This window comes from Pyxicephalus adspersus, chromosome 12 (genome assembly GCF_032062135.1).
Source record: "Pyxicephalus adspersus chromosome 12, UCB_Pads_2.0, whole genome shotgun sequence".
NCBI lineage: Eukaryota > Metazoa > Chordata > Amphibia > Anura > Pyxicephalidae > Pyxicephalus > Pyxicephalus adspersus.
The window spans coordinates 3,733,714-3,758,342 of NC_092869.1; the positions used below are offsets into that span (position 1 = coordinate 3,733,714).

At 45.8% G+C, this 24,629-nt stretch overlaps 3 protein-coding genes across 5 annotated transcripts in view; all 3 read left to right on the forward strand.

The window, feature by feature from the left end:
• The first annotated feature begins 1,781 nt into the window (after positions 1–1,781).
• On the forward strand, positions 1,782–10,501 carry NOP9 (NOP9 nucleolar protein). 2 transcript variants are annotated; one of them, XM_072427473.1, is made up of 11 exons: positions 1,782–2,052; positions 2,245–2,526; positions 3,734–4,189; positions 4,643–4,723; positions 5,628–5,769; positions 5,904–6,096; positions 6,426–6,566; positions 6,643–6,762; positions 7,437–7,664; positions 8,117–8,222; positions 9,165–10,501. In XM_072427473.1, exons 2-11 carry the CDS (start codon positions 2,277–2,279, stop codon positions 9,320–9,322), a joined length of 1,875 nt encoding a protein of 624 aa, XP_072283574.1. In that variant the 5' UTR covers positions 1,782–2,052; positions 2,245–2,276; the 3' UTR covers positions 9,323–10,501. The 2 variants fall into 2 exon arrangements, with proteins under 2 accessions (XP_072283574.1, XP_072283573.1); XM_072427472.1 differs by having other exon boundaries at positions 1,783–2,052; positions 7,434–7,664.
• Positions 10,502–11,514: 1,013 nt separating this feature from the next.
• On the forward strand, positions 11,515–16,370 carry VPS72 (vacuolar protein sorting 72 homolog). The gene is made up of 6 exons (XM_072427474.1): positions 11,515–11,694; positions 11,975–12,127; positions 13,096–13,216; positions 14,109–14,285; positions 14,592–14,736; positions 14,832–16,370. Exons 1-6 carry the CDS (start codon positions 11,578–11,580, stop codon positions 15,205–15,207), a joined length of 1,089 nt encoding a protein of 362 aa, XP_072283575.1. The 5' UTR covers positions 11,515–11,577; the 3' UTR covers positions 15,208–16,370.
• A 969-nt stretch (positions 16,371–17,339) lies between these two features.
• Positions 17,340–24,629, forward strand: part of TMOD4 (tropomodulin 4) — a 12,095-nt gene continuing 4,805 nt past the window's right edge. Inside the window, exons 1-4 of one of the 2 annotated variants that reach the window (XM_072427887.1) lie at positions 17,340–17,441; positions 21,646–21,801; positions 22,432–22,588; positions 23,669–23,791. In XM_072427887.1, coding sequence (XP_072283988.1) covers positions 17,355–17,441; positions 21,646–21,801; positions 22,432–22,588; positions 23,669–23,791 — 523 coding nt within the window. In that variant the 5' untranslated portion in view covers positions 17,340–17,354. Of the gene's footprint in view, positions 17,442–19,507; positions 19,639–21,645; positions 21,802–22,431; positions 22,589–23,668; positions 23,792–24,629 lie in introns of those variants that run through there. The other variant, XM_072427888.1, reaches the window with a different exon arrangement.

The following is a 24,629-nucleotide window of genomic DNA, read 5'->3' on the forward strand; positions in this document are numbered from 1 at the left end:
CAAACAGATACATTGACTCAGGAGGAGGAGAGGATGCTGCCCCAAAGAGCTTACAATCTAGGAGGTTGGGGAACTATCACACAATAGGAGGGTGATATGTAGTGGAGGGAAGTAGTGAGGGTTTTAAGAGACAGAAGAAGACGGGTAGGTGAGGTTGAAGCGTTGGGTTTTGAGGGATCTTTTAAATGAACAGAAATTAGGAGCAAGCTAAAATGGACGGGGAGAGAGTGGGGTCAGTCCTAGAAAGTCTTGGAGCGGTGCATGTGATGAGGTTATGAGTGAAGAAGTCATTAGTAGGTCATTGGAGGAGTGGAGAGGGTAGGGGAGTATTATTCTATCGGGTCAGAAAGGTAAGTGGGACAAGAACTGTGGAAGGATTTGAAGGCAAAGCACAGGGGCTTGAATTTTGAAGGTGAAATGGAAGCCAATGAAGAGAACTACGAGAGGCAGCAGAAGAGGAGCGGTGGGAAGGATAGGTTTCACACGATTGGCCTAGAGCTGTCACATGCCCCTCCTAACTGCATGGGGTATTTCCTCCAATTTCTGGTCCTCAGTGTTAGGTTAGCATAAAATATATGGCCAAATGTTATGTGGTCACATGACTTGCTATTTTGAGCCAAATGCATGCATGTATGTGGCGTGTTCCAATTGTTTTCAAGGAAGGTGTTATGAATACTAAAACATAAATAAATGAGTTCTAATGTGGTGATCACAGTTTAGTGGAGGTACATCTGTGCCAACATACCCATGCTTGTATCCATAAAGCCAAATCCATACAGACGCAGTGTGAAGGATCTGGAGAGTCCTGCGTGGAGTCCGATGTCAACCTTACTGATCACCTCAGGGATGAATTGGAGCCAGGTCTTCTCACCTGACATGGGCATAACTTCCTACAAATCCCCCCCAAAACATGGAAAGTCTTATGTCCACAAGGGGGCAGCACCATATGACTAGCCACTGTTGGGGGATGGAATGTCCATCCTGCTCATGCAAGTGCTGCAAATATGTAATTTGCAGGGGAGTGCAATGGGCTCCCCCTATGGTTGCCTCTTGCAGTTACCCCAATGCCCAGCATATACAGCCAGTGAGATCATTTTAATAAATAATACTTCCCTCACCTCTTGAATTGTAAGCTCTACTGGGCAGGTTCCTCTCCTCCTGTGTCAGCGTGTCGATTGCAACCACTATTTATTGTACAGCGCTGCGTAATATGTTGGTGCTATACAAATCCTGTTTATTAATATTAGTAATAATGCCCAGTGTGGGCAGTCAGGTACAGCAAACAAAAAGCCTAATTATGTGTCTTCATCAGCCTCCTGTCTGGATGGTGCTGGGACCCCTAGCAGGAGTCTCAGTGCAGTACAGACCGGTGACCCATCTTTCCCTATTTCATCTTAAACTGCACAGTGTTGTCACCGTCTTCCTTTACCCCCTCCGGTCTGATCTCCGCCTAATTCACTCCTTGTGACAACACCTGGGAGCACCATACTATCTTTCCTTTATCGGCTTGAACAGAATGCAGAGGTTCATTAGACCCCAGATGTCTCCGTAAAGAGAACCTGTCACCTGGGGTATTGCATCACATAAGGGGCTTAAAAATAGAGTAAATAAAAAAATTTTTTTTTTCCTGAGTTAATGTCTAAAACAGAACAAATATTCTGGGATCATCACAAAAAATACTTTATTAATAATAATAATAATAATAATAATAGTAATATTAATATTTATTAATAATTATTGAGAATTAATTGGAACAAAGTTATTACAAGCAGCCACATGCTCTGCCTGGGGTCCTCGAGAAGCTGCCCCAGGACTGCCTGCAATAATCTTAGGGTCCTTTAGTAGCTGTCTTTGCTGCCTGAACTGTTTCGGCAAGCAGTAAAAGATGTCTCAGGTCTCTCTATGGAACCCTCAGCGCTTTCTGAAGTCAGAAGAATGTGGTTTCTGCGTTACGTTATATCACCAGCACCGGCATAGGGGGCGGGGTTATCGGGTGATGTCATCACTCTGCGACTGCAGCACATGTGCCCGGTTCCTGGATGGTCTGAAGAGGTATGAGGGGTGCAGTGGGTGTAGCGGGGTACAAATCTCCCCTGTGTTTGGAGGAGCAGCTGGGATAGTAATAAAGGAATGGAGAAGTCTGCCAGTCCAGTGTGTGCATGTTGTATCAATGTATAAATGTATCAATGCCCCTCCTGTACTATTGGTTCTTCTTTTTTAATTGTGGCCCTTCCTGTCTTATAGATTTGAAATAATAACTGGGTCCCTAGATCACCATGGGAACAGAGAAGAGAACGAAAGGAAATGACAAGAAAAGAACCAAGCGGGCCGATGGAGAGAATTCTGAGTCTTCCCGCCCAGCAAAGAAACAGAAGAAAGCAGACAACCCCCCTCCGACACGACCTGCTGATCCCAAGAAAAGTCAGCCGGAAAATGCCCTCCCCCGCCTGGATCCCAAGTCTGTGGGGTATTTCCGCAGGGTGGGGGAGACTCTCCAGCAAGGCTTCCAATCCGATGAAGACAGAAGTAAGGAATTTCACTAATCTATATTCCATGATATGATTGTAGTCCTCACCGAATCCTAATTTCATAAAAAGGGGGAGGAGGGCTCTTGTTATTGGCTCCCGGCCTGTTTGAGGAGCTGGAATATAGTCTGATTGTGCAAGGTGCCATTTATTGCCCCAAAGGCAGAGCTTGAGTCGCGTGATTTCGACTTAAGTCACCTAATAAACGACTTGCAACTCGACTTGCAGTGAGTGTTCTGTAACAATGCCTTTTTCCCCGCCTTCCTTGCATTCTAAGTCCACTATGTTCGCCTTTCTCCTCTGACAGCTGAACGGCCAGAAAGGAAGGCGGTGTTACAGAACCCTCACTTCCTTCTCCTTCAGCTCCCAGTGGAGAAAGGCGAACTTAGTGGACTTAAAATGAAAGGAATGCGGGGAGGAAGGCGTTATTACAGACTTAGTATGACTTGCAAACAACCTAATAAATGTGACTTGATTCGACTTGAAAGAATTCTTGGTGACTTGGGACTTGGTGTCAATGGCTTGGGACTCGACTTGGACTTGAAGGGTGTCCACTTAGTCCAACCTCTGCCTAGAAGTTTATTATAACAGTTTTTTAATAGCGCTGACATAATACGCAGCGCTGTACAAAGTCCATAGTATTGTCACTAGCAGTCCCTCACAATGTAATGTACCTACCATAATCATATGTCATTATTACAGTCTAAGGACAATTTTTGGTGTAAGCCAATTAACCTAACTGCATGTTTTTGGAATGTGGGAGGAAACCCCACACAAACAAAGGGAAAACCTGCAAACTGGATGCAGATAGAGTCCTGGCTGAGATTTGAACTTGGGACCCAGCGCTGCAAAGGGCAGAGTGCTAACCTCGGAGCCACTGTGCTGCCAAGGTTTTTTTTAAAAAATGACATCCACCACAGTTCCTCTTCTGCACCATAAGATATCCTCAATCTTTCAGATCAACCCAGCCTATCATAACTTGACCTGGAATACTGAGGACATGCAGGGTCTAATGGTCCCATTGGGATCTGCACGTTAAATGGATACAGTTATATATACAGATATTGATCAGTGCCGTTCTGTGCATTGAGGACTGCAAGTCCTTAACAGGATGGAAAGCAGATTCATCACATACTTGCTTGAAAACCCCAAAGAATTCTTTGATGCGACTGATAGATGAGATTAATGTCACCTCTGTATCCCCACAGGTCTGTTTGTCCGGAACGTCTTTAACGAGGTGACGGGGAACGAGTTGGCTCTGGCTACCGATATGTCAGGCAGTCTGGTCATGCAGAAGCTCCTTGCTGTAGCCGCTTCCTCCCAGCTCTGCCAGCTCCTGAAGGTGCTGAGTGGGCACTGGCAGGAGGTGTGCTGGCACCGCAGTGGGGCACATGTCATACAGACATCACTGCTTCAATATCCCCGTTTTCAGAGCAAAGAGAAGACGGAAGAGGAGGAGGAGGAGGAGGAGAAGGAGAAAGATGAAGAACCAGGAGCTGATCTGGAGGAGCTGATAATGAGTTTGTGTGCAGAAGTCAAGGGAAAATTTTTACTATACAATCAGAACACACATGGCAGTTATATTGTACGGACTTTGTTCCAAGTGCTGAGCGGGACCATCCTGAACCTGGAGACCAATAAGAAGGGAGCCTCGGGGCCAGCAGGTACCAAAAACACAGTGCTGGGTTTAAAGTATAACACTGTGAGATGATGGAAGCTGCCATTCCAGGGTCTAAAGATCCTGGTTGGTGTTCTGATCCTCAGCCTTTCATACTTTCTAAATCACTGACCCAGAATGAGGATGCAGCTCCAGTGGTCAACTCATTATCATACAACCTGCATGCTGGTGTCCTGTGTGTGACTGAGAATGCTGACACCAAAGGATCAGCTTTACATCCAGGCAATGAGCAGGAGTGCAGCAATGGCAGCTTCTGTCATCTCTCAGTATAAATCCTCTCTACTTCTATAGCCCTTCTCTATCATATTCCTCTGCTCTCTCTGTCTCTGTCTTTCTTTCACTTGCTTGCTTTTCACTCGCTCTCTTCTTTGCTGTGGTTTCCCTTCTCGTTTTATCATTTTCCATTCTTCACTTTCTCATATACATTTTGTTTTTGCAGTGAGTTCAGAATTTGATGTCCCAGAATCTTTTCTGACCCAGCTGCAGGATCTGAGTGGATTGTTTTGTGAAAACATTGGAGGTGAGTTCCCGGCTGCTATGTTTTGCTGTAGTTTGGTGCTTTTGTTTCATCCCACACAATTTCATTCTCCCTAACCCAGCCCAGTGCTCATTCTTCCTTCTCCCCTCAGCATTCCCTGCTCTGGTGCTCATTCTGATTTCCCCTCCCTCTGCTCTTCACTCCCTGCAACAGACCCGTGCTAAATCTTTTCTCCTCTCCCTCTAGCTCTGTGCTCATTTTTTCTGCTCATTGTCCTCCCTCTACCTTCTCCCTGCCCTGGTCTCACTCCTGTCCTGTCCCATTTTCTCTTCTTCTCTCTCACTGCTCCTCTCTCGTTTTCTTTTGCTTTCCATGCTCCAGCTCATAATGGTTTACATTAATAATCTTCTCTCCCCCTCTCTTATTCTCTACTCTTCATTCCGGCATTCATTCTTCTTTCTGTTTTCCCCGCTTCTCCTTTTTTTTTCTTTGCATTCCTATTACTCCTCTGTTCTTCACTTGCAGCAGTCTGGTTCCCATTCCTCTCTCCTCTCCCTCTCTTCCTTTCTGCTCATTCTTGTTTTCTTTATCCTCCCTCTCCTTTTCTCCCCTTTCCTGCTGCTGTCTGGTGCTCCCCCCCTTCCCACGTCTTGTGCTAATTTTTCTCTTCTCGCTTTATCCTCATTCATTCTTCCTATTTGTAGTTTGTAATTCTTCTCTTTCCTCCACTCCCTCTTCCATGCTCATTCCACTCTCTTCGCCTGTCCAGTGCTCATTCTTCTCTGTTTCCTCTCCCTCTTTGTTTCCTTGCCTTCAGTCCAGTGCTCATTCTTCTCTCCCCTCTCTCTTACTCTCTCCTTTCTCCCCATTCTTGATTCCCCCTTTCTTCTTTTTTCTTCCCCTTTCCATTACCTCAGACTTATGAAGCTTTTTCCTTCTATTTTAGTATTTGCCACCAATAAAGTCGCCAGTGTGGGGATGCAGGTCGCCTTGCAGGTCCTGCACAGGAAGTTGCCACCTACATGCGCTGCATTGTGTAATGATGTCATAAAGTACCTCTCATCCCGAAATGTGTCTGCTGACAGCAGGTATGAGAATGGAGGATTATATTTTATATTTTCCTTTATTTCTCTCTCTTCATTTCTCCTATTAGCTCATGCTGCAGCAAAGCAGAGAGAGTTCTCAATGCATTAACATTGTTATATTTTGTTTTATCCTTCAGCTCCCTTCTGGTGTTCCTGAAGGATGAGACCAGCAGCCGCCTTCTGGAGAGAATCCTGGAAGTCAGTGACAAGAAGCAACTTCGTTCTCTCTATTACAGCCACTTCCAAGGCCAGCTACATATGCTGAGTGTCCACCCCATCGCCAACTACACTGTACAGAGGCTGATCCGGGCCACCCAGACCAAAAAGCTGGTTAGTGGGTCTTAGACTTCCCTTCTCTATCAGTGCCGTCCTGTGATGGCTACATAGAAAAATTCCATAATGTATTCAGTGTTCCTGGTGGGAAGAAGGTGTAGGTGGGTGGCACCTCCTGTATTGTCACCCAACTTTTCAGTAGCCATCCAAGAACAGCCGGGTGGTTACTGAAAAGTGCTGGTTGGTGCGCCCAGCCTTCAGGGTCTGGGGAGAACAGTGTGTATTCAAAATAGACCTTTCCCTTACCCTGTATGCTAGCTTGCATTTCAGTAGTACTTAACTAAGTTTAATCTTCCCCATTGATTTTCATTTTTGGATCTTCCCAGTTCTCCACGTTGTTTGATGAGCTGTCCCCTGCCATGGAGGATATATTGGCTAAAGGTCACATGGGCCTCATTACCAGCCTGGCAGAATCTTGCAAGAAGCTTTCCTGCCGCCAGGCAGAACTGGTAACAAACCTGATGGAGGTGAGTGTCTCACAAGCCTGGCTTAATCTGCTTCCTTTGAGGTTGCTGAAGTTAAATCCTTTTAATCCTTCCACAGGCATTTCATTGTAATACTCCGGCTTCCCGCCGTATCACCTGCATTCCGCTCTTCCTCTCGCTGTTGACTTATGAGATTTATTACAAGATTGAAGAAGAAGAGAAACCATCAGAGCACACTGTAAGTGAATATATTTGTAGAAGCCACTATATTTGTAGAAGACATTTTTTTAAGGTGGGTGAGAAGAAATTGTAGGTGGGTGGCAGCCACTGTATTGTGACCCAACTCTTCAAAAAGACCCAAAAACAGCCAGGTGGTTACTGAAAAGTGCTGGGTGGTGGGCCCATCTAAGAGGCCGGGGAGAACACTACACTTTCAAGAACTCCAGCACAACAAGCTTGCTGACTTTGGTTTTTGTTTCCTAAATTAAGAAAGAATTCCTGTTCACCTCCCCAGCACTACATTGTGATAGAACAGTGAGGGAGCAGCAGCAAATATTAAGCCATCACACTGCTTATTCTTATCTGCCAAATTGCTATACATACGGGTAATACGGGGGTGGTTGTCTCACCTATAAACACCAATCAGGTCCCAGCCGGCATTAAATTTCGAACAACTAGAATTCAATTTCTAAGGGCAGCACATTCGTCTGAGCGCAATGCATTTTTGACAAAATCTGAAGTCTCCCATGAAATTGGATAAGGTTCCATTTTGGTATCTGGACCAGTATTAAGTACGGCATTGTGGCAGAGAAGGGATACGACTGAAAAGGGTCTTGGTAATGCAAATATTTTCAGAAATGGGGGACAAATTGTGTTAAATTGACCTTCTCCTGATATGTGTTTCCTTAGGAGAACGCAGAAGCCAAGCTGCAGTCAGTGAACTATCACGGCTCCATACTGGTCCAGCACTTCCTGCACTTCGAGGACCCTTCCCTGGCTCTGCAAAGTTTGGGGAACATGCCAGAAGATGACCTTCGTACAGTAGCTTGTAGCCAGGCGGGCAGCCATGTGTTTGATGCCCTGCTAACCAGCGATACTGTAACGGAGAAGCAAAGAAAGAAAGTGCTGCGAAAATTAAGGGTAAGCAAAGAGGAAATGTACAGCCTATAGCTTGTGTGGTCCCAAGGGACAACAGAAAAACACACATAGAAACCTCCCCCCAGCCCCCCCCCAAAGTATATTGGGCAGGGATTCTGAATCCCTCATAGAGGGAGTGCATGTAGAAAAGAGTGGGCTGGAGAAGATCGGCAACCCTGAGATAGGAAAAAGCTTTATTTTATAAACACAAAAACATGACAATTGTGTAACAAAGGAAGGCCTCCTGGGTTAACCAGCTTGGGTTCTGGCTACTTACATGATAAAACTATAGGCGTGGAAAGATCTTCTTGGTCTATATGGACCAATCAGATCATGCCTTATGTTTCCAGTGCACATCAGAAGATGAATGGATGGATCTGATTGATTGCTCTATACAGATTAGTCTTGTTACTCCAGACCCGACAAATACCTAACGCTCCTTTTTTTTTCTGCAGGCCCACGTTGTGGATTTGGCACGCAATAAATTTGGAAGCCGAGTCCTGGACCGTATCTGGAATGTATCCACCATGGGAGTTAAAGAGGAGATTGCACAGAAGTTAGGTAAGGACTTGTATGAGATTTGATTTTTGAGAATGTTACATTTTCAGGGCAAGCTTTAGGGTGTCACCCCCAACATCTTCTCAGGCAGTGCACTTATAGGGTTACATCACCAAAAGCATGTTTGAGACATCTGAATCTGCACTTTTTGGGTACTAGTTTATGTCGTTTGTAGAATTTGTGGCTGGTACCAAAAAGTACATTATATAACTTACAATCACTGTAAAGAATAGACAAGCAATCGATGGTTGATAATTGCTACAAAAATGCGGCGTCCAGAATGAACCCAGCAACCGTATAACCCGGGCTCAACAACAACTGTATTGTAAGCTACAGCGGGGTGACCCCTTGCCTTTTTAGGTCCATTTATCATCCTCCAGAATTTATATCATGCTAACCTAATGGGCAGCGCTGTACATCAAATAGGGGTTGCAAATGACAGACAGATACAGTCAGGGACAGAGGAGGGGGAATGCAGGTACATAGAATTATATTGGTAAGGTTTTCCATTATTTTGTCATCTGTTTAAAGGTAAGCGCCTAGTGCTTGTATCTGCTAATGAGATTTATTTTTACAGCATTTCTCAACCTTTTTAACCTTTGAAATAAATTTCAGGTCTTCTAGGTACCTACCCTTGCTATAATTCCTATATCCACAGCTCACAGTATATTAGTGTGGTGGTCAGTGGGAAGAATTCCTCTTACATTGCTGGCCATTGGGAATAATTGTCACAGATAGCCAAAATGATACTTGGTGTCAGTTACACTGACCTAAGAGGTCTAAATTTCCCCCAGCAACCTCTGGTTGATAAACACTGCTCTGTCACTACAGCTAGGAGTGAGCTGAGGTCTGGTTCCATTGTGTGACGCAGTTCTTCTGTTCTTTATGGGGTCAGATGAGGTTTAAACATTGATCATGTGAGTGACTTTTCTTTCTCTCACGCAGTTGAAAGGCTCCGTGAGCTGCAGAACGATCCCATCGGACATCACATTGTCAGGAACTTTGCTCTCACACACTTTACAAAGCGGAGGAAAGACTGGGAGGCCCATCAGCAGTCTGAGAACAAACGGCGAAAGATGTTTGCCGAGATCCTGGAGGACTGAAAGGGTCGCCATGTTGTTACCCACATGTTCCATTGCACACAGCATTGTGAGCGCTATTACTGAGAACTTCCGCCTTAATACTTGGTGATGGCAGCGTAAGTCAGCTGCTGGTTTATACTTTATGTATCAGCGGTAAACTGGCTTCAGCTGTGGACAACTGCTGAAAGTGAAGATACTATGAAGAGTGACACTGTCATCATGGTCGGGGTGGAGGTGTCACACCATGCAGCCTCTGACACATACACAAGGCACCCCTCCAGAACTGAATTAATAATAATATATAATAAAGAGAACCTGTCAATCTCATCACCTGCCTACCTGCTACCCCTAGTGTTAAAGCAGATCTATGGCCAATTATTATACAGGGTTTATATAGCGCCAGCATATTACACAGTGACACAGGAGGAGGACCCTGCCCTGAAGAGCTTGCAATCTAAGAGATCTCCAAATTGTTCAGTCTATTTTAAATATCATGTTTGATCTTTAAATCTGCAGCTTTCATTAAAAAAATCCCTGTTGAACCCACCATAAAGATCCTCCTTCTAGAACTTCCTTTAACAAGGTGACAATGTTTTTTTCCTGTCCTAAGTTTGTGCTCCTATGTTGTCACCCTGTCATGCATTAAGTGCAGACTGCACATAGAAGTTTCTACTTGCATTCCACAGGCATAATTCACCATTGGGCATCCCACTGTGAGAAATTCCAGGCTGTCTTTAGGAAGTACAGACTGTAGAATTATAGGAGTATTGAATTGTAGCAAAGGAGAAAACAATGTCAGTTATTATAAAAGTCAGTGCCCAGTTATCCAGGTATAAATTGTAGATACCTTTTTGTTATATTTTACAACAGCTGTCCCATAACCAGTATATGCCCAGGGGGGAGGGGATGGGGTCAGATGGAATTTGAAACATTGGAGATGGCATGTCCTCTATAATATATGCATCACATGACCCTGCTCCTCACCAGCTGACATTGGCTATAAACATATGGGTCACCTGGTTCTGATTTGGTGTTATGATCACAGAGCGGTCCCGTCCATCCATTACTGCAGCATAACAGAAGAGAGGAGCGCGGACCATACATGGCGATGACAACCTGACTGAGAGCTTTGTATATATGAGATCCCTTGTGTACATACTGATTGATTGCCAATCTTCAATAAAATATTTTGTATTTTAATGTTGTTATGACTGTGCCCTTGCATTTTATGTTATTGAACTTGCACAGAATTTCCATAAAAAAAGCAGCTGAATGACCTTCCATTCAGAAGTTGATCTAATTATTCAACCCAGGCAAACCAAATGGCTGAAAATGGGAATTATTAGGGTACCAATCACAAGGCCTGTCTTGTGTTTCCTGAGTCAGATTTTACTCCATCCTTCATTGATCTCACAAAATAAAAATGTGCAGCCATTCCAGCTTGGCTACCCCCACATTTTATTATGGTGCAGCCCAGGTATTAAGATCCTGCAATGTGCTGAGAAGATGCATTGCCTGGGTGCCTATAGGGCACAAGAATGCCCTGTGATGGGGCCCCGTAGATCATTTTGTGGACCCCACTGTACCTTTTAGGTGCACAATACTTTTTCCTGATCACAAATGGATGTGGAATAATATATAATATAGATCCCAAATACCAGCAACATGGAACCCCAAACCTTCCCAGTAGGGTATAATTATATTTATTTTAATATTATTACCTCCTATTGTGTGATACTTAGATTGTAAGCTCTTCAGGGCAGAGTACTCTCCTGTGTCTCTGTCTGTATTCGTAAGTCATTTGCAAATCCTACTTACTGTACAGCGCTGTGTAAAATGTTGGCACTAAATAAATCCTGATTATTATTATTATTATTATTGATATTCCTAATACTTTAATACCAAAGGGTGCTGCTGCTGGAAATCTGAGACAGGGATCACTAAAGTAATATGGAGCAATATAAATTTAGGTGAATAATTTAACTTAAAATTAGTTTTTTCAATGACAATTTTGTTTCAAATTAATAAATATACACAAACACTATTTACTATAAAAATTAATAATCAGGGCGGCCATGATGTGATTGGCAAAAGCGACGTCGCTTGGTTGGCATTCTAGTCTTCCGCCTGAAGAGTGCGCCGTCCCTTCCTATTGGCTGAAGCCTTTTCCCCTGGTTCGGGCCGGGAGCTGCGATTGGTGGTATCGGCGCTCGTTGGCTCTGGTCTGTTCCGCAGACGCGCTTAGCCGCTGGCCGATCACACAGAAGCGGGGCAAGATGAGCCTGGCGGGGAGCAGGGCGCCGAGGAAGACGGCGGGGAACCGCATGTCCGGCCTGCTGGACCGGGAAGAGGAGGATGACTTCTATAAAACTACCTACGGAGGGTTTAATGAGGTGTGGGGGTCATTTACAGGGCCACTAAGGGTAAAAACAAGGGAGGGGCATTTACAGGGCCCCACTGGCCCACTGCCTGGGGTATTTCAAGGGGGACTGTATGGGGGGAGCATTTGGAGGAGAACAGTAAATGGGGTGGGGGTGTATTCTTTGATACCCCAATGGGACTGACAAGGCCCGGTACTTCCAGGTATGGCGGATCATGTGACTTACCCCATGTGAAAGCGCAAATCTACGATCTTATTGGCTCACAACTAATGCAGAATTTGTCCCTTTCTAGGAATCCGGTGATGAGGAATATAACGAGGATCGCTCAGAAAGCGAGGATGAAGTGGACTCCGACTTTGACATTGACGAGGGGGAGGAGCCAACCAGCGACCACGAGGAGGACGAACCAAAAAAGAAGCGCAGGGTGGTGACCAAGGCATATAAGGTACAGGGATAGGGGGGATCGGATTCCTGAGTCACCTCCATCCATAGGGAGATCAGAACCAAATCCAGGAAACCACAGGGGATCGGAAGAGAGACAACCTCTGTCTGGATTTCTGTGCCGGGTAGATTGACCCGTCACATGTTTATTCTGTCATCATAAATTGCAGAACTTTTCAGGCCACTTTTTCAGGTTTTTTTGTACTGATATTATAGAACCCCATAGCACCCAGCGAGCCGCCAGCACATGGAAGGGATTGTCTGAAATAGAAAATGCCTTTATTGGCTACTGGGTTACTAATTTTTTCCTTACCCCATAAGGTGACCACAAGAATTTTGGATGAATGTATTTGCCTGAATATTTAAAGCAGAAATAAAATATACACCAGGCGGTGATTTATCACACAGAGGGTCATGTGACTTCCTTTCTGCAATAATCATTCTTCTTATTAATAATAAACAGGATTTATATAGCCCCAAAATATAGGCAGTGCTGTACATTAAATAGGTTTGCCTGATCGCTCCCATACCCACTACATAGCTCAGGGGCTGCCAGGGAAAACCTTCTGTCATGCCGACCCGGCCAAAAAAGACTGGAACCTGGAAAATAAGAAGATGGGGGTGCCCACGATAGAGCAGGGACAGGTGAATGTATGTAATAAATAGTGATCAGGCAGAAGGGGCATCACCTGGCCTTGTAGGGTTTAGTGTTGCTTCTGAGTAGTCTGGCCAGTGACGGGCCCCAGTGAAGGCTCTCTGTCCCTGCTGGAGGAATCTTTTTTGGATTGGCCAGGTGAGTTGGTTTATAGTTGGGGTACAGGTAAGAGGAAGACTAGAAAGTTATTCCTCTGCTTCACCACAGATCTAAACAAACACACTCATCCAGATCATTAGTACAGCTCGAGGAGAGACCTTTTGAATATTTTGTCTTCAGTTGAAATTGAGGAAACTTTTTTTTGTGTCTGTTTACAGGAGCCAATCAAGCTTCTCAAACCTAAACCCAAACCCAAACCAGATGCAGCATCAACCAGTGCACCCAAGAGCCGCCCCGAGAAGCCCCCTCCACAGGAGTCTACAGAGGACAGTGTGGATAGTAAGTGTTATCACATGGACCTGGTAATGTCAGGTGTACAATCTGAGATCAGGGCGGCCATGCTGGAACAGAAAAGTGATATTCCAGGCTTAGAAGAGAAGAATGTCTGACATTTCATTGTATGTTGGATTTGGAGAGAGTGCAGAGAAGGGCAACTAAACTAATAAAAGGAATGGAGGAGTTCAGCGATGAGGAGAGATTAGCTGAACTGAATCTATTCTCACTTGAGAAGAGACTTATAAGGGGGGATATGAATATAAATATAAATATGATATAAATGGTCCATATAGAGAACTCTCTTCCCCAGTATTCACTGTAAGATCATTACAAAGCACAAGGGGGCGCTCTTTGCGTCTGGAGGAAAAGAAGTTTAAGCTCGGGATAAGGAAGGGATTCTTCACTGTAAGGTCTGTGAAAATGTGGAATCGGCTCCCTCAGGAAGTAGTTTCAGCAACTACTATAGATTGCTATAAGAAAAAGCTGGATGATTTCTAGAAGCACAGAATATAACTGGGGATTAAGGATTTATAGTAAAGATAACAGACTACTGATCCAGGGAACATCCGATTGTCTCATGGAAGCAGGAAGAATTTTATCCCTGTTGGAGCAAATTGTACCTGGGTTTTCTTTGCCTTCCTCTGGATCACTATGTTCATAGGCTTTTAAATCTGAGATATGTTTATTTCCCTAGTGGCTGAACATGATAGACATGTCTTTTTTTCAACCTAACCTACTATGTAACTATGTATCCATGGTATCCTTCAGGCACCTAAACCCTGTTATTTAGAGTTGGGTCCACATTCTTTTTATTTACGAGCTGTGTGCAGTGTTGTTCCTAGCTGAGGCCCCGCACAGCAGCCTAGTTATTCTTCTGTACTTCTTTCCTCATCAGGTCGGAAGCAGATGCGCCAGTCCACCACGGAGCACACCCGGCAGACCTTCCTACGCATGCAGGAGCGCCAGGTCCAGTCCCGCAAGAAGAAAGGTCCCCATCTTGACCGGCCACTCACACAGGAGGAGCTGCTGGAGGAAGCCAAAATCACAGAGGAGATTAACATCCGATCACTAGGTAATTCTAAATCTGTATGATCCGAATGGTGGTGCTCTTTATTCAACTGGGAAGCTATCACATCAGTTTCTGCACCAAAGAGGTGTTATTTCAGCAATAATATACATTTATATAGCTCTGACATATACCACAGTACTGTACAGAGAGCACTGAGCCAGTCCCTTCAGTCTCTGTACAGAGGAGCTGACACTCTAATGTCCTCCCGGTTCTCATCCATCCCTAGATTTGCGTTATTTATTCCCAGAATCCTTTGCTGCAGGGCACCTTTGTTTTTGTTTCCTAATAGTCCTGCTTTTATCATGCCAGAGAATTACGAGCGCCTGGAGGCTGACAGGAAGAAACAAGTGCAGAAGAAGAGGCGCTGCGTAGGACCGACTATCCGCTACCACTCCATGACCATGCCATTCATTACCGAGCTGAATGTGAAGGAGGAAAATGTTGATGTGGAGGGGTGAGTGTCAGCAATCGTTATTTGCGTGTCTCTGCCCCTAACCTGGTGCTGGGGATTTATACGTAACCAACCCTAAAATAAAATTATTCTTGTAGGTTGGAGCAAGAGCAGAACGGGGATTCCTCTACGGCACCCCCTACAGGCAAATGCTCCCGCACTTTCATTACTTTCTCCGACGACGATAACTTTGACGAAATCTTCTCCAAAAGCAAAGCCAAGCTGCCGGTCCGGGAGATCTGCCCAGTGACACACAAACCGGCCCAGTACCGGGACCCCATCACTGACATCCCCTATTACAACGCCAGGGCCTTTAAGATCATCCGCGAGGCTTACAAGAAATACATAACCGCTCACGGCCTACCCAATGCCGCCATGGCTGCCACCATGGGCCCGGCCACGTCCACCCCTGACTCTGCCCAGCGCAACACCCGACAGAAGATTGTTATCAAACAGAGCGCTCCAGTTACATAACATGCCATTGGTCAATAGATGACCTGGATTTCCTTAGCTGATCACTGATTGGTCTTTTTTTTTTTTTTTTCCTATCATTTTGGACTTTTGTATTATGTGTGCTTTGTTTCAAGATCAAGTTTGACAAAAAAAAGTTATGCTGGGATTGCATTAGAAGAAAGGACCAATGGCAGCTCAGATTGTAGTGGGTGTGGTTGTACAATGTGTAGGCATTTCTGTATAGGTGCAATTATTGCGAGTTCTGTAGGGCCCCCCCACGAGTCAGTCTTCACTCCACCAGGACAGTGAAGGGGAATCATCAGGCGATATGGGGGTAGGTAAGCTGTGATTGGAAGCGATCGATCGATTACGAATGGGACAAGTCGGTCCAGTGCAAAATTGGTTTTGCTCATGTGTATTAAGGTTCATTGTGGATTTCAATGGTAAGATCGCCCCCTGGTGGTTGTTCTGCTCTTGTTACTTCAATATACCTCAATATGGTATCACTTTGGGGATCATAGGGATCACATTAATACTCCCAGAGTATAGGGAGGCCATTGCTCATCATCAGATATGGCAGTGACAGTCTGCGCTCTTTCGGTTCATTCTGGTGGTTTCCGGGCCTGCCAGCCGCTGAGCCGCCATAGCTGCTGCTTGTATCACAGCCCCAGGAACAGCCATTGTGACTTCATACAGAACAACACCAATTAAGGAATCTTTAGCATCTGATACTGTCAGGACTGACCCGCCCAGGCTGATCTCTGACTCCGCCTTCAGCTCTGCATGGACACGCCCCTAAAGTAACACCGGCACGTTAAAAGCTCCATGTGCAAATTTCTGATGGTGAGGATTCTGCAGCTACCCGATGACTTACTGCCCCCCATCCGTTCTTATCTTACAGTTCTTTGGTCCTAAGCTCCTCCACTTTCAAGCTGACAACTCCATTTCTCTATAGATACAGCACAGGGAGTGTTGTCACCTTAGGACAGGAAGTGTTTTACTGGCTGGATCATCAGGTGACAATAAAGACTAATGCTGCCCCCGTATATAAGGACGACAATAGCAGAACGATTGTCTTGCCTGTCATGTGCTCATCATTTAATATTCTCATGCTGCAGGATTTCTCCTCTCATCCGATGAATTCCCTGTTGTACTCAATAATAAACATTCACTTTTTCTACTCATTTTGCCTTTTTGTTTCATTCTAGATTTTGCCCCAACACATCCCGATACCGGGGCAGTTTTTGTCTGTTCACTCAGATCAGCCCCCTGCTGCAGGTATTCACCTGTGAATCATTATAATGTACAGCATGCCATGGTATCACTCACTCACCTTATTCAAGCTCTCCAAGACTATCATGGGAGAACCTGGTTGACCCAGCAAACCTGGAACGGATCTGGGCCAGGATTAAAAACACTTGCTAACAAATAGCAAATTTTTAAAAATCCATTCCAGGTTTGCTGGATCGCCCAGGTTCTCCAATCATAGCTTATCTTTCTCAGTCTTGGAGAGCTTTAAAAAACCCGGAGTGATGTGCATTGTTATCAATAGTTGGGGCCATTTATGTGACGTTTTCCTGCAAATTTGACAACCAACTCTCCCCCCCCCCCTCCCCCACCACCTCTGCACCTTACCCCACCCACCTCCCCACAGACAGGTGCGACTGGGGCAGCTAAACAAACATCTCCCCTCGGGCTCCATTGACATGCACACTTGTTCCGCATATTTATGGACCTGATGTTCGGGGGAGGGTTTTTTTTCTACAGTTTTGGTCTGAGGATGCTATTAAAAAAAATCCTGTTTAACATATATACAAAATAAATAGTGTGTCCCTGTGACTGCTTCCTCATAGGTGGACACTTCTAAGGCCACCAGCCATTTAAAATCTGATCTGATGAATCAGGTGACATGTGAACAGCTAACCAATCGTATGCAACTTATTTTTTTGAGGGTTGGTAAATATGAAAAGTATAAAAGTTGTGTTGTGTAATATGTAGCATAAATGCGACAGCTCTGAGACTCCTCCCATCACATATCGGCCCCGGTCCCTTTAACACACCGATCAAAACACGTGCGCTAATGATTTTTTTGAACAGGTGATAACAATTCTGCACGCAGTTCCACCAGCCGACCACGAGGTGGCTTGAAGCAGGAGGGGGGGCACCAGATGCATGCCACTGACAGCCAGTCACACCCCTTGCTGAAGTATCCCCCTCGCCAGCCAGATCCCTTTACTCAGCAGGCACGGTACAAGGTAAGCACTTCTCCAGCACCGCTGCAATTTTATCTCCCAAAATTTACCAAAATTTGTCTTTGTTCCCTCCCCCGATTCCCTCCAATTATTCCTCCTTGTTCCCAAATTCTCTGCAAATCATTCATCTATTGCATTATGTTCATCTATGTATTTAATTGCCCTTCTTTATACCCCAGAGGAGGCAATACGCGGACACCGCGCACAGTCGTAGTTTTGTTTTTTATATTGGAAGTAAACGGGTGAATTTTGGGTGAATGTTTTCAGGAAAACATGAATATAACTTTGTGTTGTACATGGAGCAGGGGCGGATGGTAACCCAATAGGAGGGGGGCCGGTGCCAGGAATAACCCAGTTCAGGGTACACGGAGAGTTCACCACCATATCGGTGAGTGCACGTGTGGGGGCAGAGATTGGAGGAAAGTTTGGGGGGGACGGGGGAAGGGATAGGCTGCAAAGCTTACAATCTAATATCACCTCTGTGATAGGCTTCTGGTGACAACACATGCATTCAGGAGCGTGCAGTGATAGCGTAAAACGTCATGTGATCACTGCTAATGTGTTGATATATCGTCCACATATTATGTGGCGTTGTACAGAGCCAGCAATGCACAGGAGCTTGCAATCTAATGCCCCCACTATGGTCCAAAGCTTTGAAGAATTGGAAGTTTCCACCGTGCACATTCGGGTTTTAATTGCAGTTTTATTTTTTTTTTTAGCAGGGTTGGGTGGCTGGGGGGGAGGCGTGGGTCACCCTTTATATGTGCTGCTGTTGTCACCGGTGAAGGAGATCCAACTCCCAATGGGGACACCTGTCTAGGAAGCTGTGCAGGGATCCTACTTCCTGTTGCATCTCCAAGACAGGAAGTCAGGAGAAATCCCCTCAATGGGACACAGTTGGAGGTTTTAACCCCTCCCCACCAGGCTTCTGCCCCAGGGAGGGGGTCCCTGTCCTCTCATTGGATAGGTCACCGCCATCAGGTACAGAGATTGTGCGATTCCATCTTGGATTGATGACAAATCTTAGGTTGGAACCCCGCCCAGCTTTGATGGCTGCCTGTGCCCCTGCTGGGGGTCGGTGTTCTGAGATTCACCCCCTCCATGTGTCCCACTGCCACACATTACCATCTGATTACTGGAGACTAAGAAAATGCTTCCTCCGGCCTGCAGCAGACTGAGTGTATCATTCCAGCCTAGGCAGAGTCACATGACCGGGGTCACATGATGGCTTTTTATCCTGACACATAGAAATCTTACTGACAGGTTCTCTTTAAAGGAGAGTTAATGGCAGAGCCGTCGCCTTCCGCAGGGACCTGTCTGGTGTAAATCCCGGCGCGGGACTGCTTTCTCTAACGGTTCCCCCGGGGGCAGCGCTCTCATCGTCCCGCCTTCCTCTGTGTGGTCTCTTAGCTTGCATGGGTCTGGCCGGATTATTTTTAACGCGGCCCCCCGGGGCCCTGCTCTGGAACAGGTGGTTGCTGGGATCTGCAATGTATGGGGGTATTTTTATCATCCTGGGGGGGTAAAAGAGACAAAAATATTCCAAAAATAACATAAAGCGACACAAAAAAATCAGCAAGGGAATGCAGTGATTGGTGTGATAATAAGGAGGACCTGTCATTACTTCTGACAATACGACACATAATACATAATATTGTAAAGAAAAAAAAAGGGCACCGGGCCCATCGGCCCTCAGTTACTTCTTTCCTTGTGGCGTCTCTCGTGTACCCCAGGCAGTCCCTCCGACTCTCTCTGGTGATTGGTTACCTGGTGTCCTGGGAACTCTTACTTCTTCGAAGGCCTGAGATTCCTGACTCCGCCCACTTGAGGATTCTTGTTTATTGAGCCAATCGAGAAAGAAAAACTTCTTAGATTACTGGCCCCTGTATGTATGGACTCTGCACAGTACTACTTCTCTTGTCCTGTACCCCGGGGGTAATTCTCGGTATATGTTCTTATTCTGTATGTATGGACTCTGCCCCCTGGTGGTATGTATGTAGACAGGTCCTCTTGTTTGTTATTCTGTGTAGATAGTGATCTCCCGGGCTCTCACGCTCCCAGCTGAGTCAGGGTGTCTGGCACAGCTTTGTCAGTCGGGACGGCGGTGACAACAAAGTGACAACAATATCAGTTTTGCAAAATATAAATTTATATTAAGCGGTTCCTCCGGAGGCTCCTCGTGTAGAGAAGTGGATTCTGGGTAAGAGCTCAAAATTGAGGTGATTTGTGATGGTTTCTGTCTTGTGCTTCTGTCAATGCCAAACTTTTTATCCAATCCCCTTGTTTCTCTCTCTATCGTATTGTGACCACCACTTGTGTCATCCTAACGGGATTGGTCGTCTTTTATTATCAGCACCTGAGCAACCTCAGGGGTGGTAATGAGCTGCAATGCCGGCATCCTATTGGCTGTGGATGATCCTCATGTGTGATTCTCTCTCTCTGTTGTCTATATAACAAATCGATGGAAATCGATCGATGCGATTGGCTACTACAGCTCATCCCAGTACAATATGAATGATAAGCAATCGATCAATAAAAAAATTTGGAAGGAATTGATCAAGAATTGGATGATCAATAAAAAAGCTCTCTTTTGGACTAATTATCTAATATTGCATTGTGATTGGCTAGCGTTTGCAGATATCTCAGCATTTGGTTTTATTAGCATAGCGCCAACTTATTATGTAGCACTGTACAATAAATAGGGGCTTCGGGGGGAACACAAAAAGGGGGAGGAGCCTGACCAATCAAGAACTGACTTGCAGAGTCCTAAGGACAGCAGTCAGCCAATCACATGATTGGGAAGGGGACATTCAATATACACAGGGCAAAACTTTGTATTCTGTGTCCTGGAACAACCTGACGCTTTTTGTACGGGTGTCACCGGGACAGGAAGTGTGGGGAAATCTGCACAAAGGGGTCACAGATCGAGTAATGGTTTCAGATTGTAATAGGAAGGAATTTCCTGCACACATATGACTTCCCATGCTAGGAAGCTGCAAGTTATATCTCCAATCTTCAGCATGCTGCAGGTTTATTCTGAGTTGGTTTCCTCAGTGTTTGTGTAATATGGGGAACGAGGGGAGATTTGTAGGGGTGACGTGTTATAAATACACAAATCATGGTATATATATATCTGTATGTGTTCTCTATAAAGAGCGAAGGGTGGTGCAGATCTGAGGTGGTGAAGGGGGGGACCCGGGGCCGCCGGCTGTCAGTGTCAGTTATAAATGTGTCACAAGGTGATAAGAGCAGGAGGTTCCCAACACAACTTCTGCGTTACACTTCTGCCTCTTATGTATAGCGAGAGGGGGAACATCATATACTGATGTTATACTGCACTGTTCAGTGTGTCAATGTTCAGGGACCTCCAAGTGTCAGTGTTTCATTGATTGGGGCCCCAACTATCAGAGTGTCATTGTTCTGGGGCTCCTAGTGTCCAGGTTTCATTTTTCTGGGGCCACTGGGATCAGGGTGTCATGGTTCTGGGGCCCCAATGTGTCCGGGTGTCATTATTCTGGGGCCCCCAGTGTTCAGAGTTTATTGTTTTCAGCCCCCAGTGTATGAGTGTTATTGATCTTGGGCCCTAGTGTCTGAGTATCATTGTTCTGGGGCCCCAAGTGTCTGGGTGTCATTGTCCTGGGGCACCATTGTCCGGGTGTTATTGTTCTGGGACCCCTAGGATCAGGGTGTCATTGTTTTGGGGCCCCCATGTGTCCGGGTGTCATTATTCTGGGGCCCCCAGTGTTCAGAGTTTATTGTTTTCAGCCCCAGTGTATGGGCGGTATTGATCTTGGGCCCTAGTGTCTGAGTATCATTGTTCTGGGGCCCCAAGTGCCTGGGTGTCATTGTCCTGGGGCCCCATTGTCCGGTTGTTATTGTTCTGGGACCCCTAGGATCAGGGTGTCATTGTTCTGGGACCTCTAGTGTCTGGGTGTTAGTGATATGGGGCCCCTAGGATCAGGGTGTTATTGTTCTGGGGCCCCATCCTCCTGGTGTTATTGATTTGAGGGGCCAAGGATCAGGGTGTTATTGAATTGGGGGCCCTAGTGTCCAGGTGTCATTGTTCTGGGGCCCCAGTATCGGGTTGTCACTGACCCGAAACAGTGTATCATTGTGGCCCCTCTTAGAAGGTGACTACATGTGGAGAAATGTATAAATAAAGCTGTGACTGTGCCCTCCGGTTATGATTTCTCTCTTCTTCCTCCAGAAGGGGCTGAGAGGTGCTCCTACCTCCACCATCACCATGTCTTACCAGAAGGAGCTGGAGAAGTACCGGGACATAGACGAGGATGAGATTATGCGGGGGATGTCCGAGGAGGAGCTGGCCCAGCTGGACCTAGAGCTGCAAGAAATGGACCCGGAGGTACGGCACCATGATAATCAGGAGAGTAGAAATGACAAAATAGTCAATCACAAAGAAAAATCTTGTTACTTAATCTACCAACTGCTGACCTAAAACTGAGATATCAGTTCTTGCACAGACCAGACCTTTGATTTGTTCTCCTGCACTCCTAAACAACTAAACCAAAAGTCAGAAGTAATATTTAACTTGACCAAGTACAGGTGTAGTGACTTCTCTCTGCCTGTAGGTGGCACTGGAGAGCCAATAAGTTCTTTTAATGTTGGGGTGCCGCAAACCATTGGACCCCGGAACTTCCAATATTAGTAGACTTCCTGAAAATCAATAAATGAGTCCTAAATAACCTAGACACATGCAAGGGGGCGGAGCCAAACTAGCTGGAAATCCCAGACCTATGAGAATTTGGTAGGTCAGCTGACCCTCCAATACCCAACACTGATCGTCGGAAGTCGGCCAGTTAAAAGTTTCATATATGACAATCTACCGATACAATTCCTCCAATAGGATGAGATGTTTAGTTATTGGTGGATTGTACAATGCCATTGTATGTGTTGGCTTCATCCATAGCAGCACCAATCAGATTCCATCAGCCGTCCTTGCAGCATGACCACCATTCGTTTTTTCTTCCTTTAGAACATCATGCTCCCGGCGGGAATGCGTCAGAAAGACCAAACTAAGAAATCCCCCACCGGGCCCCTCGATCGAGATGCGCTTCTGCAGCACCTGGAGCAGGAGGCCATCAATGCCAAGGAGAGGGAAGACCTTGTGCCATTTACTGGAGAAAAAAAAGGTACAGGATGAGGTCGTGGGATGGGGTGATGGGGTACATTCCTTCGCCTAGGTTTAACCCCCAAATATATTCCAGAAGCACTTAAAAGGAGTAGAAAAGCAGCAGCCTCTATGCATAGATCAGCTCCACCCAGTCACAACCAGATCTCTCCAATCAGCTCTACTTTAGATTAAGCATGGGCGTGTCCGACCGCCACAGAGGAACCATCAATTTACTTTTTCTTTTCATCCGATCCATAACACAATTTACATTTTTGATTTATTTTTTTCAATTTACAATCATCCCATAAATACGTAATAAAACAGCGGGTTCAATAGACAAAGCTGAGATGCCAAGATAAAGATATTTTTTTTGCAAAAAAGGAACAAGTTACGACCAATGAGCTTGGAGAAGGGCAGTCACATGACTACAGTACAGATATTTGTTTTAATGATTAGTAATAGGAGAAAAGAAAAAATCTGCCACTGTCACTTTAAGGCTCCTTCCCCCGCCGCCCTTCACAGTGATGGACGTGGGCAGCTGCGGGCTAAATTTTCTCCACTACACTGCCGGTGCTCCTACAGCGGCGGGTGGCAGCAGATTTACGATTTTAATTTCCTACGGGAAAAAACATCATAAATACTCTTCCAAAGTATAAATCCTGTGCAGATTTATTTTAATATTCCCTGGTGATCCTGCCATGAAGGTCCTTTCTGGCATACTGTGACAACGCTTTATTGTTGTTCCCCTATAAAATGATCACTATGACCTATTATAGTGATCACATGATCAGGAGCCAATTACAAGACCCCTGGGATGTCAGCTGGCCAATCACAGCCTAGTCTGGGGCAATTGGTGCATGTGATTGTTTCATGATCAGGAGTAGGTGCGTCCTGATTTGTTGCAAATTTATATGGGCGTGGCTTGGAAATAGTTTATTCCTTATATGGTTTGAAAGGAACTCTGCGTATAAAGTGATTTAAAACCAGCGCCCCCTAGAGGTTAAATTTCTAAAGTGAAACGTAGCATTTTTGTGATAGTAACACTTTCACCAATGTGCTATTTAAAAAATACGATGAATCCTCTTTCCCTCCTCCACAGGAAAGCCGTTCATCCCCAAAAACCCAAAACGTGAAATCCCCAAGGAGGAGCAGATCACGCTGGAGCCGGAGTTGGAGGAAGCCCTGGCTAATGCGACTGATGCTGAGATGTGCGATATCGCAGGTATGGCCCAATCTGGATCAGGTACAGGGTCAGTCCGAAACTGGTAAATGCTGGTGAATGAGCTGCAGACATTTATATGTGGCAGGGGATTCCCAGAACACCGGGGTTAGCTATAGGGTGCGGTACCTGCTTTCAGGCTTTCTGTGTCTGATTGAAACCTCAGGAAACTGATGTCAGGAGGAGGGAGGCATTGCCAGCCATGTTCACCGCTGAGTTTGTCCAGTAATTGTCCACCCTGCGCTTTATCCCGGTAAAGGTCATCCAGTTCTATCTACTTTGAGCTTGTGAGCCGGCGGTGACTCAGTGTGACCCGGGCACATGAAACCGTTTTGGAAGGTGTGCTGTGACTTAGCGGGGGAAGTATGCCCATCGGGCCGAGACTTCAGGAGGGGATCAGATCTCAGCGGCCAGCAAGCTGATGTCATTATGAGACACAGGGACAAAAACAGGGCCCCCGGCACACCGCTTTTAAAGAGCCCCCGGGAGCAGCGGTGTGCCCTGACTTGGGAGGTCTGGAACTGGACACGCCATGGTATATGGTGCCGCTATAGTGTGAGGATGAAAAGCACAAGTGGAGAACCAAGGGATAAATGGCACTGGGGCATCAGGTATCAGCACCCCGCCACCTACCCAGAGCTGTACAGTCCTCATGTGCCCCGTCCTCACACCTTATTCCCACACCAAACCTTCTAATTCCTCCGCGTCAGCAGATCTGTAACACCCAGCATCCCTCTCGTATGTTATATTTGGAATGGGAGACTGGTAGAGATCCGCTTACCCTCCACATACAGAAACAGGAGTGCTATTGTGACCCCTAGAGGAAGAGAATGATACAATG

Coding starts and splice junctions, on each gene's coding strand:
- NOP9 (XM_072427472.1), top strand. CDS start 2,277: ATGGGAACAGAGAAGAGAACGAAAGGAAATGACAAGAAAAGAACCAAG. Junction 4,190..4,642: donor GGGAGCCTCGGGGCCAGCAG/GTACCAAAAACA, acceptor TTGTTTTTGCAG/TGAGTTCAGAATTTGATGTC. Junction 6,097..6,425: donor CCACCCAGACCAAAAAGCTG/GTTAGTGGGTCT, acceptor GGATCTTCCCAG/TTCTCCACGTTGTTTGATGA.
- VPS72 (XM_072427474.1), top strand. CDS start 11,578: ATGAGCCTGGCGGGGAGCAGGGCGCCGAGGAAGACGGCGGGGAACCGC. Junction 11,695..11,974: donor CCTACGGAGGGTTTAATGAG/GTGTGGGGGTCA, acceptor GTCCCTTTCTAG/GAATCCGGTGATGAGGAATA. Junction 14,286..14,591: donor GATTAACATCCGATCACTAG/GTAATTCTAAAT, acceptor TTATCATGCCAG/AGAATTACGAGCGCCTGGAG.